At 47.2% G+C, this 12,500-nt stretch overlaps 1 protein-coding gene across 6 annotated transcripts in view; it reads left to right on the forward strand.

Moving 5' to 3' along the window:
* The window catches only part of LOC143290544 (poly(rC)-binding protein 3-like), a 201,383-nt gene that overhangs the window by 98,670 nt on the left and 90,213 nt on the right, over positions 1 to 12,500 (forward strand). For 2 of the 6 annotated variants that reach the window (XM_076600081.1, XM_076600085.1), the window contains exon 1: positions 8,140 to 8,688. The exons of 3 other annotated variants lie outside the window; for them this stretch is intronic. In XM_076600081.1, the coding sequence (XP_076456196.1) occupies positions 8,681 to 8,688 (8 nt within the window). In that variant the 5' untranslated portion in view covers positions 8,140 to 8,680. Of the gene's footprint in view, positions 1 to 8,139; positions 8,689 to 12,500 lie in introns of those variants that run through there. One more of the 6 variants, XM_076600080.1, reaches the window with a different exon arrangement.

The raw sequence follows: 12,500 nt of genomic DNA on the forward strand, positions 1-12,500 counted from the left end.
CCACCAGAAAACGCGCACCTTCAGAACTCTTCCCCCCCCCCCCGCCCCCCACCCCCACCCCCCGATCCTTTGTGGGGGCTGCCAATGTGTCTGTGTGATCTCTTCTCTCTCCAACAGCTTCCAACGACTCTTTAGCTTGTTCTGATTGGGCTTTCTCTTCCTGCGGGTTATAAAATATATAACGTTCCCACTGAGCTGAAGTTTTGGAGACTTTCGTGTGTCTCATCTTCTGTTGGTTTGTTGTTGTTTTTGTGTGTGTGTGTGTGTGTGGCAGCGAAGCGGTTTTGTTGTTGTTGTTGTTGTTTCTTTGTTGTAGTTGTTTCTTTGTTGTTGTTGTTGTGTCTTTGTTGTTGTTGTTTCTTTGTTGTTGTTGTTTCTTTGTTGTTTTTGTTGTTGTTTCTTTGTTGTTGTTGTTTCTTTGTTGTTTTTGTTGTGTCTTTGTTTGTGTTGTTGTTGTTTCTTTGTTGTTGTTGCGTCTTTGTTGTTGTTGTTGTTGTTGTTGTTTCTTTGTTGTTGTTGTTGTTTCTTTGTTGTTGTTGTTGTTGTTGTTGTGTCTTTGTTTGTGTTGTTGTTGTTTCTTTGTTGTTGTTGTTGCGTCTTTGTTGTTGTTGTTGTTTCTTTGTTGTTGTTGTTTTTTGTTTTGTTTTTGTTTTTTTGGAGGGTGTTTATTTGGTTGTTGTTTTTTGTGGGTTGTTTTTGTTTTTAGGGGGTGGGGGTGATGTTTTTCTTCTTTCTTCTCTCTCTCTCTCTCTCTGTCTCTCTCTCTCTCTCTCTCTCTCTTTCTCTCTCTCTCTGTCTCTCTCTGTCTCTCTCTGTCTCTCTCTCTTCCTCTCTCTGTCTCTCTTCCTCTCTCTCTCTCTCTCTCTCTCTCTCTCTCTCTCTTAAAGCGTACCTTTTTGTGGTAGATTTAGCGGTTTAACACTAACAACAGACCCCAAAATGATGGGAACCCACACAGCATTTGAAACAAAGGGAAGTCATCGTTTATGGGTTGTTGGTTTCGTTCGTCTCTTTGTATATACATCTATTTGCTTGTTTGTTTGCTGTTGGGATGGACGGGGGTTGCTGAGGAGATGGGGGGAGAGGGAGGGGGGGTACCTGTGTTGATTTCTATGTGTGTGTGTGTGTCTGTGTGTGTGTGTGTGTCTGCCAATCTGTCAGTCTGTGTCTGGTTTCTTTGTGTCTGTTTATTATGTCTGACTCTTTCCCTTTGCCACCCCCTACCCTACCCCCACCCACCCCCACCCCTCAAAGAAAAGGGAAAAAAAGGGGGAGGGAGGGGAGGGGAGGGGTGAAGTTGCAGACAGCCAGACAGAAAGACATAACAGAGAACGTGAGAGAATTATTGCCACACGAGAGAGAGAGAGAGAGAATGCCAAAGCGTTTGCTGCGATTGCACCAGCGAAAGAAAGTTGACCATAGACCTCATTCACTCACGTCACGCACGCACGCACAATCTCTCTGTCTGTCTGTCTGTCTGTCTCTCTCTCTCTCTCTCTCTCTCTCTCTCCTTGCTCACTCTCTCTCCCTCTCTTTCTCTCCCTCTCCCCTCTCTCTCTCCCTCTCTCCCCCTCTCCCTCTCCCCTCTCACTTTCCCTCTATTTCTCTCTCTTTCTCTCTCTCCCTCCCCCCCTCTCACTTTCCCTCTCTCTCTCTCTCTCTCTCTCTCTCTCTCTCCCCCTCCTACTTCCTCTCTCTCTCTCTCTCTCTCTCTCTCTCCCTCCCCCTCTCACTTTCCCTCTCTCTCCTCCTCTCCCTCTCCCCCTCTCACTCTTCCCGGCCCGGAGAAAGAGAGATACTTTTGGCTTCAGTTTTCAAGACATTCTTTGAAAAAAAAAAAGAAAGTAAGAACACACACACACACACACACACACACACACACACACACACATTCTCTCTGCGTCTCTCTCTCTCTCTCTCTCTCTCTCTCTCTCTCTCTCTCTCTCTCTCTCTCTGTCTCTGTCTGTCTGTCTGTCTGTCTGACACACTCTCTTCATTCTTTGAGAAGAAATAGAAAAGTACGGAGACACACGCAAATAGAAAAGAAGAGGAATCGTTTTCGCCTTTGACGTTGAAATACAATTTATTTCTTTTTGCTTATTTGTTTGCTTGGTTGGTTGGTTGTTTTGCTGTTGTTGTTGTTGTTGTTGTTGTTTGTTCTTATTTTTTTTCTCCTCTTTTACCTGGAAAAAGAGGAGAGGGTGGTCTAGGAGTAGGGGGGGGGGGAAGATTTGCAGGAGCTGTTGTGATAGCGGAGAAAATGGAGGGTGGAGGTGGAGGTGGAAGGGAGGGTTTGGATGTAAGACATCAAGACGGGTGAGACGGTGATGACAGCGTTCCCCGGGATAGGGTGGATGGGTGGTGGTGGAGGAGGAAGGGTAGAGGGTTAGGGAGAGGGGTGGGAGGGGAAATGTTGGGGGTGGGGGAGAGGGAGAGGGGTGGATGGTGGGAGAGGGGAGAGGGGGGGTGGATGGTGGGGGTTGGGGTTGTTGTGTGTGGTTACAACTAGGCAGTCCGTTGTCATGGTCCTTTTTTTTTTTTTTTTTTTCTTTTTTTTCCCCCCTTTGTGTGAGTGAGTGTATGTGAGTGTTTGTGTTTAACTCTGAGTGTGTGTGTGTGTGTGAGAGAGAGAGAGAGAGAGAGAGAGAGAGAGAATGTGTATGTGTGTGTGTGTGTGTGAGAGAGAGAGAGAGAGAGAGAGAGAGAGAGAGAGAGAGAATGTGTATGTGTGTGTGTGTGAGAGAGAGAGAGAGAGAGAGAGAGAGAGAATGTGTGTGTGTGTGTGTGTGTGAGAGAGAGAGAGAGAGAGAGAGAGAGAGAGAGAATGTGTATGTGTGTGTGTGTGTGAGAGAGAGAGAGAGAGAGAGAGAGAGAGAGAATGTGTGTGTGTGTGTGTGTGTGTGTGTGCTGTTGTTCGCGTGTGTTGTTGTTGTTTTTTACCAATATCAAAAACAGATGTGAACTCTGCTTCCTCTATTTCTTTGTCTCTGTCTCTGTCTCTGTCTATCTGTCTCTCTCTCTCTCTCTGTATGTCTTTCTCTCTTTTTTTTCTCTCTGTCTCTCTCTTTTTTTTCCCTGCTCCTCCTCCTCCTCCGCCCTCTCACACTGTCTTTCTCTCTTTCGCACAGTGATAATGTTCGTAATGGAGGTCATCCTGCCACACAATAAAAGTGTGTTATATGGAAACATGGGGCAGCAAAAGGTGACCCATTCATAATCATTATGCCTATTTTGGAATGTCATTTGCAGCAACATTGCCTCTGAAGTCCGCATGGATAGCTTTAAGACATGCCATTAAGAAATGAACAAAAGGTGGAATAGAATTGTGTATATATATATATAGATAGATAGATAGATAGATAATGTCTCTCTTTGTATGGAGAGAGAAAGAGAGACAGAGGGAGAGAGAGAGAGAGATTCAGAGGGAGAGACAGAAACAGAGAGAGATAAAGAGACAGAAACACGCGCGCACACACACACACACACACACACACACACACACACCCTCCGACCTTCCTTCACCTCTCCCCTGCCCCCCACCCCCCCACCCCCACCCCACCCACCCACCCACCCACACACACACCCTCATCTACTCTCTCCCACCCACACACCCTACACACCCCCAAACCCCACACCCACCATCCCTATCAGCCCCCACCTCCCCTTCCCATTATTACTACCACACACACCCACCCCTCACCCCAGCAACAGACAGACGCGGTGAAGGTGACGAAGACAAGAAGGAGGAAGAGGAGAAGGAGGAGACGAAGGAGGAGGAGGAGAAGAGGAGGAGAAGAAGAAGGAGGAGGAGAAGAGGAGGAGGAGGAAGAAGAAGAAGACTGGTTGGTTGAATCTTTAATGTGTAAATGATTAAGCACAGTAAAGGCCTTTTTACAATTCAAGAAGAAGAGGAGGAAGAGGAAGAAGAAGAAGAAACAGACAGACGCGGTGAAGGTGACGAAGAGAAGAAGAGGAGGAGGAAGAGAAGAAGAAGAAGCAGAAGAAGAAACAGAAGAAGAAGGAAACGAGGCTTCACCACAGGCACAACAAGCACAACACAACCCTGGACCTGAAGTAAAAGTCCGTCCTATCATCGTATCATGTCAGCTCACGTATTGTCTTCCCCCTGAAGGAGGAGAACGAACGAACTAATCCCCCCCCCACCCCACCCCACCCCCACCCCTCACCCCCCTCCCTTCACCGCTTTACACTGTCGCTCTAGCTTTTGTGTGCAGCTGTCTCTTTAACTCACCCAGGGCGGCGGGCCAGTTTTCTCTCCCTTTTCTACCATCCCCCCCCCCCCCGCCCGCCCCCCCCCCCCCCCAGCCCCCACCCTCCCATGTCAGAACCTCCACTTTGTAACATAACCTTCACTTTGTAACGTCTTCCATGTCAGAACCTCCCCTTTGTAACAGAACCTTCCCTTTGTAACGTCTTCCATGTCAGAACCTTCCCTGTGTAACAGAACCTTCCCTTTGTAACGTCTTCCATGTCAGAACCTCCCCTTTGTAACAGAACCTTCCCTTTGTAACGTCTTCCATGTCAGAACCTCCCCTGTGTAACAGAACCTTCCCTTTGTAACGTCTTCCATGTCAGAACCTTTCCTTTGTAACATCTTCCATATAATCAGAACCTTTCCTTTTGTAACAGAACCTCCCCTTTGTAACATCTTCCATATAATCAGAACCTCCACTTTGTAACATAACCTTCCCTTTGTAACATCTTCCATATAATCAGAACCTTCCACTTTGTAACAGAACCTTCCCTTTGTAACATCTTCCATATAATCAGAACCTCCACTTTGTAACAGAACCTTCCCTTTGTAACGTCTTCCATGTCAGAACCTTTCCTTTGTAACATCTTCCATATAATCAGAACCTTTCCTTTGTAACAGAACCTCCCTTTTGTAACGTCTTCCATGTCAGAACCTTCCCTTGCTTTGTTACGTGTTAGTGGTGTCAGCAGCCCTAAAAAAAAAACAACTACACGCAGCATCGTCGCCTGTTGTGTGACCTTCGGTAAGGAGAGAGTTAAACCATGACCGTGTAGTCAGGCCCTTGCTTGGAGCGTCCTGTCCGCGAAACCTGACCCCGGGCCTCTCTATACTACAGTCAAGTCACAAGCTTCGCTCTGATAAAGAAAGGCTGCGGCCCTCCTTGGCCCCTTTTGCCTGATACAGTATCTCCCTTTCTCTCGGTTTCTGTCTGTCTGTCTGTCTGTCTCTCTCTCTCTCTCTCTCTCTCTCTCTCTCTCTCTCTCTCTCTGTCTGTCTGTCTGTCTGTCTCTCTCTCTCTCTCTCTCTCTGTCTGTCCGTCTGTCTGTCTCTCTCTCTCTCTCTCTCTCTGTCTGTCTGTCTGTCTCTCTCTCTCTCTCTCTCTCTCTCTCTCTCTCTCTCCCCCTCTCTCTCTCTCTCTGTCTATCTCTCTTTCCCTCTCTCTTTGTCTATCTCTATCTCTTTCCCTCTCTCTCTCTCTCGCTCTCTGTCTGTGCCTCTCTCTCTCTGTCTCTGTCTCTCTGTGCCTCTGAGTGTGTGTGTGTGTGTGTGTGTGCCTCATTCTCTCTGTCTCTGTCTCCCCCCCTCCCTCTCTCTCTCTCTGTCTTTCTCCCTCTCTGTCTCTCTCTCTGTCTCTCTCCCTTTCTCTCTCTCTCTCTCTCTCTCTCTCTCTCTCTCTCTCTCTCGCTCTTTCTCTTTCTCTCTCTTATCACGGACACACACACACACACACACGCACAACCAGTGAGCTGTGCTGTGCTGTGCTGTGCTGTACTCCTCTGCTCGTCTGACATGTGTTGAACTGGGGATACAGTGTGTTTCGAACGGCTCAACAACATGTCTGTCTTGTCTGTCTCTCTGTCTTGTCTGTTCCGCCTTGTCCTATCTTGTCCTCTCGACTTGACCTCAGGGGAGGGGAGGGGAGGGTGGGGCTGGGGGTGGGGTGGGGTAGAGGGGTGGGTGATGCAGTTTGTCTAATAGAATTGGAGAGGAGGGAGGAAGAGGAGGAGGGTGTAGATAGATAGTGTGTTTGAAAGAAAGAGAGAGAGAGAGAGGGGGAAGGGGGGTGGAGGGGGAAAAAAACAAGACGAGACAAAGCAAGACAAGACTAGACAAGGCCAGGAAAGTCAAGGCGACATCAGTTCTTGTTCAACGCGGGTAACTGATAAAAAGTAATGTACTTTTTTTTGTTATTATTAACATGTAGTCCTCGCCACAGAGAGAGAGAAAGGGAGAGGTGGGGGTGGGGAGGGAGGGAGTCGTTAATTCTACGTTGAGTTCATAATTTTATACATATCACACCAACCGAACCACACACACACACACACACACACACACACACACACACACACACACACACACACACACACACACACACACACACACACACACACACACACACACAGACGAAAAACCAACATCAAAGGGAAAAAAGATCCAATGTCATTGCTATAAATTAAAAAATAAATAAATAAAAAGATCAGGTATAGTGAACATGGAGGGAGAAAGAACGTCTCTTTATGTAACACAAGTGTATGTGCTGTTTATTTATGTGGAAGTGTAACTGCAGGTGTGTCTGTGTCTGTCTGTGCTTGACGCGCACGCACGCGCGCTACGAAAGAAAGGACGCACGAGCTCTGCATGGGGCAATCCTGAAGATTGATTATGCCTTCGTTTCCATTTCCTTATCATTTCGCTGGATGTGAATCTTACAGTTTCCCCATGCATTGATGCAGTGCCTATAGTGTTTCAAAGTATATTATGCACGATTTTTTAGTAAGACTGTTAGCATTATAACATAAGAAGAAAAAAAAAAACAACTTTAGTTTCAGTTTCAGTTTCATCAAGGCTGTGCGAACTGATGTGGATTTGTTACACTTCTTTCTTCTTTCTTCTTCTTCTTCTTCTTCTTCTTCTTCTTCTAATAGACTATTCCATTTACTATTTTTATTCGTCGTTCTTATTGTTTTGTTTTATTTCATTTTATTTATTTATTTCCATGTTTTGTGTCGTTCTTTATTTTTATGTTGTGTGTCGTTCGTTAAATGGGCAGAATTGTAAAAAGGCCTTTACTGCGCCTAATTCTTTACCCATTAAAGATTCAATCAATCAGTCTTTTTCTTCTTCGACTTCTTCTTCTTCTTCTTCTTCTTCTTCTTCTTCTTCTTCTTCGTCGTCGTCGTTGTCGTCGTCGTCTTCTTCTTCTTCTTCTTCTTCTTCTTCGTCTTCTCCTTCTTCAACTTTGTGAAGAGTCATAGGGGCGTCGCACGCACAGAAGGTCTGTGCCACATTGCCCCAGGTCTGCCGGCTGTGCATCAATGAAAGCTTGGTCTCTAAACCTGCTTTCGAAGAGAAATGGGAGGAGATGCCTCATCGTCTCATCTCATAATTATAATGCCCAATGCGCTGGTCATAACCTCGAGAGCATACTCTCTTTCTCTCCGCCTACATCCCTCCCCCCCTCTCTCTCTCTCTCTCTCTCTCTCTCTATCTATCTATCTATCTATCTATATATATATATATATATATATATATAAGAGAGAAAAAAAAAACAGAACCCTTTTAATGCCCAAATGAAATGGGGGTGCGATCACAACAAACAACAAAATAGTTTGTTGTTTTTGTTATTTTGAATGAAAACGACTATGAGACAGACAGACAGACAGAGACAGAGAGAGAAAGAGAGAGGGAGAGAACAAGAAGAGAGAGCAAAAAGACGAAACACAAAACCACCACCATCAAAACTTTTACATCTGTTTCTGTCACTGACGGTATCGTACCTCCCCCCACCAACGCTAACCTATCTCCTCACTTACCTCCGTCATCCGTCCGTCCCTCCTCAGTGCATTACGGCTACACCCCTAAACCAGCCCCACACCCCACCCCACCCCTACACCCACAGTCCCAGCACCCCACACACCCCCTACCACCGCCACCACCACCACCACCATACAGGGTGATCACGTCAAGTTCGCCTGGAAATTTGAAACAATGGGTCAGACACCATTGACTTGATACGGGACGAGTCCAACGCTGGTTGAAGTGACGCGCTGTAATCAGTAAGAGAAGAACAATCGGCCTCAAACCAACAAGAGGCCCTCTTTGTAGGGTCCACAGTATCAGCTTGTCAGTGTGTGTGTGTACACGTGTGTTGTTTGCGATACGACGTGTTTGGTTTACGAGCTGTGAAGTTCGCTCAGTAACTCTCTTGTTGTTGTTTTTTTTTCCCCCGTTATTGTGTTGGTGGTGGTTTTTTTTCCTTTCTTTGTGTGTGTGGAGAGAGGATGAACGCCTGTTTGTTTGCAAAGACACAGCAGCGTCCATTGTGAAGAAGTATTGTTGTCGTTTAAAGTTCCACACGTGTACGGTTGGTTCCTAAAAAAAAAAAAAAAGGGAGTGCGACATTACGTTTTTTTTTTTTTTTCTTACTCATTTGCTTTTTTGGGGGGGGTTGATAATTATCTCCTGTTGATGGTGCTGGTGTGTGTGTTTGCAACGAACCGAACGTGGCTGATGCAGAGACACTGAGACTGAAGGGAGGGTTGTCCCAGCCTGAGTGAAAGCTTGTGCTACCTGACGGTTTGGGTTTTTTTTTATATTTTCGCTTCTGCGGTGAGTGAGTCGGGGGGGGATTGATTTTGTGTCAGTGCTGGAGGTGGTTAACTCGACAAACTGTGGGTCACTCCGATGTACAGGTGAGGAGCTGGTTACTCTTTAAGATGGGTGGGTGGGTGGCTGGTTATTTGTGAGAGGGTGGGTGGGTGGTTACTCTTTAAGGGGTAGCTGGCTACTCGTTAAGGGGGTGGATGGATGGCTACTTCTTAAGTGCTGGGTGGATGGTTACTCTTTAAGGGGTGGGTGGCTGGTTATTCTGTGAGGAGGTGGGTGGCTGGTTACTCTTAAAGGGGCGGGTGGTTACTCTTAAAGGGGTGGGTGGCTACTCGTGAAGGGGTGGGTGGTTACTCTTAAAGGGGTGGGTGGTTACTCGTGAAGGGGTGGGTGGTTACTCTTAAAGGGGTGGGTGGCTACTCGTGAAGGGGTGGGTGGTTACTCGTGAAGGGGGTGGATGGCTACTCATTCTACAGAGGGATGGCTGACTGGTTATTCTTTAAGGGGTGGGTGGCTGGTTGCCCTCTAAGGGGGTGGGTGGCTGGTTACTCGTTAAGGGGTGGGTGGTAAGAGAGAGAGACAGAGAGAGAGAGAGAGAGAGACATGTATGTGTGAAAGAAAAAAAACGAGAGAAAGAAGGAAGGAGAGAGACACGCACAGAAGTATGGCAGAAGTATCAGTTGTTTGTGCGTAACAAAGTTCACATATCAACTGGCGTCGAAAAAAAATTAATTAATTAAATTTTTTTTTAAAGTCCTGTATGCGTGTATGTTAATTTCTGAGTTGCTGTCTTGGACTTTTAGCTTTCGTATACATTCATGAATCTCTCTCTCTCTCTCTCTCTCTCTCTCTCTCTCTCTCTCTCTCTCTTCTGCCTTTCTCTCTCTCCCATTGTCTGTCTCTCTGTCTGTCTCGATCTGTATGTATATCTCTTTCTGCCCCTGTCTCTCCCTCTCTCTCTCCCCTCCGCCTCACTCGCTCCCTCTCCCCATCCACATCTCTCTCTCTCTCTCTCTCTCTCTCTCTCTGTCTGTCTCTCTGTTTATTCATCCTTTAATTGTGTTTATTGTTCAAATACGCATTCATGAGGGGCTGTGGCTTGTATGAATTAACCATTCATTCATTCATTCATTCTCTCTGTGTCTCTCTCTCATCTCTCCCTCCCTCTCTCTATCTCTCTCTATCTCCATTCTGTCTCTTTCCCACTCAGGTCTCTTCTCTCCCTCCCTCCCTCTCCATCCCATCTCTCTCTCTCTCTCTCTCTCTCTCACTCACTCTCTCTTTCTTTCTTCTTTGTGTAATTACGCATGCGTGTGCGCCACGCCCCCCAGTTTTATCGCCGCGTGGTGTGACATGACGACGAAGAGATTGATTGTGTTAACTGAGTGTGTCAGCGAATACATTACGTTACTCTACACTTCTACGCCTGGGCAATGAGATACTGATAGTACTGTACTGTACTGCCCACACCGATACACAAGTCCTAAAAGCAGCCCTCTGAAAAATCCTTACAGCTGTCATGTGATATTCCTTGTGTGTATATATGTATGTACAGGAGGATTTAAACAACTCTAACCGAACAAACTTGACCTTAAGGGTGTAGACGCCAATAGGTCGTTAACTCACTCAGTACGGCCAGTCCTCTCTTCTCCTCTACATAGACCCCTCGGATGTCCAGTGGGTGTCTGAATGACCCAACCTTTAGCTTCCGTCGTCAGAATTGTGGTATTCTTTGTCAACATTCACCTCTTCAGTATATGAGCCTTCCGCTTGCAATATTTTGATGATGGTAATTGGGGTGAAACGCTGTTAACGTCGTCTCTTTCGCCGTTCGTATAGAGAGAGTTAAACTCCTCCAATAGATAGGTTTCTGCGTTGTTCCCATCAGTGTTTGTATTGGTATTTACAATACATACACGTATACATACACGGAAAAGTTTTAGTATTTGATGTGTGTGTTTGTGTGTGATTGTGTGTGTGTCTGTGTCTGTGTGTGTGTTGTGTTGTGTTGTGTCTGCGTGTACGCGTGCACTCGCGTTTGTGCGGGTCAATAGAGAAGTACCTGATTTTGTGAAGATGTATGCATGTGCGCGTTCGTGTGCATATGTATATGATATATGTATGTACACACATACGCGCGCGCACACGTACACACACGCACGCACACACACACACACACGCACGCACGCACACACCACGCACACGCACACATACACACACACACTTAAATAGATAGATAGATAGATAGATGGATAGATATTTTTATGCGTGTGCGTGTGCCTGTACGCGCGCGCGTCTAGGCGTCTGTATTTATGTATGCAGAAACAAATATGCGCACCTGCGTATATTGCGTGTACGGGTACGTGTGAGCTGGGCGCTTATTTTTCTTCCATGTGTGTGTGGGGGGGGGGGAGGGGGGGGATGGGAGGGGGCGTGGGGGGAGGGGGCAGGGGGGGCCGCCTGCGTGTGAGAGGGGGAAGGTGGGGTAGGGGGGTGCGTGCATGCGGCCGTTTGCGTGTTTGTGTGTGTGTGTGTGTGTGTACGTCTGCGTGTGTGTGTGTGTTTGTGCGTGCGTGCTTGCGTGTGTGTGTGTGTGTGTGTGTGTGTGTGTGTGTGTGTAGAAAGACGTAGGAAAGATTATAACAAAAATAAATAAATAAATAAAAGCCGACGCTATTGTATTTTCAGTGACGGACAGGTGCATATTGACTACACACCCAACGACCTCGCTTGGGGAAAGGGAGAGAGGAGGAGTGTGTGGGGGGGGTGGGGGAGTGTAGGGGAAGGACGGGGGAGGGACACCGGTGGCCCAGTGGGTAGGGTAGTGGCGCCCCGACCACAGGCCGAAGGCTTCCGGGTTCGAGACCTCGCGCACCCTTTGGGGAACTAACTGCTGCTACTACTACTACTACTACTACTACTACTACTACTATTACTATTCCGCTGCCCCTACTGTAGTAGATCTGCCCAACGTAGTTCTACTTCTATGTCTGGGTGGTGCTAGTCGCTGGAATGGGTTAACTCACTCAGTACGGCCAGTCCTCTCTTCTCCTCTACACAGACCCCTCGGATGTCCAGTGGGTGTCTGAATGACCCAACCTTTAGCTTCCATCGTCAGAATTGTGGTATTATTTGTCAACATTCACGTCTTCAGTATAAGAGCTTTCCACTTGCAATATTTTGATGATGGTAATTGGGGTGAAACGCTGTTAACGTCGTCTCTTTCGCCGTTCGTATGGAGAGAGTTAAATCAACCCGGGGGACCGTGGTGTGTGAAACCAGCGAACAACGCCCTCGGCAGCTGGTGAGGTAGCTAGCTGTCTTGTGGTGGTGGCATCCCTCTCGTTGTTTTATTGCAAACGAAACACGTGCACACAGTAAAAAGACAAATGAGTGGTGTGTGTGTGTGAGAGAGAGAGAGAGAGAGAGACAGAGAGAGACAGAGAGAGACGGGGGAGTTGGAGAGAAGGGGAGAGAGAGGCACACACACACACACACACACACACTAACACTAACACACACACACACACACACACACACACACTAACACACACACACACACACACACACACACACACACACACACACACAGAGCAAAACAAGCAAACAAACAAACGAACAAGCGAACAAGCCCAGGAAGATACAGAAGGACAACAGAAAGTGATCGTGCACAGAGTCCAGACAAATGATTTCTGCTCGGCCTCTTGCTCTCGCCCCCCCCCCCCCCCCCCAACCACCTTCTGGTCCTCTCCCCTTCCATCTCTTCCTCCTCCTCTTCCTACTCCTCCTTCTTCCTTCTCCTCTTCCTCTTCCCCCTTCTTCTCCTCTTCCTCCTCCTCTTCCTCTTCCTCCTTTTCCTCCTCTTTTCCTCCTCTTCCTCCTCCTTCTCTTCTTCCTC

The sequence above is a fragment of the Babylonia areolata genome, chromosome 15 (genome assembly GCF_041734735.1).
Source record: "Babylonia areolata isolate BAREFJ2019XMU chromosome 15, ASM4173473v1, whole genome shotgun sequence".
Taxonomy (NCBI): domain Eukaryota; kingdom Metazoa; phylum Mollusca; class Gastropoda; order Neogastropoda; family Buccinidae; genus Babylonia; species Babylonia areolata.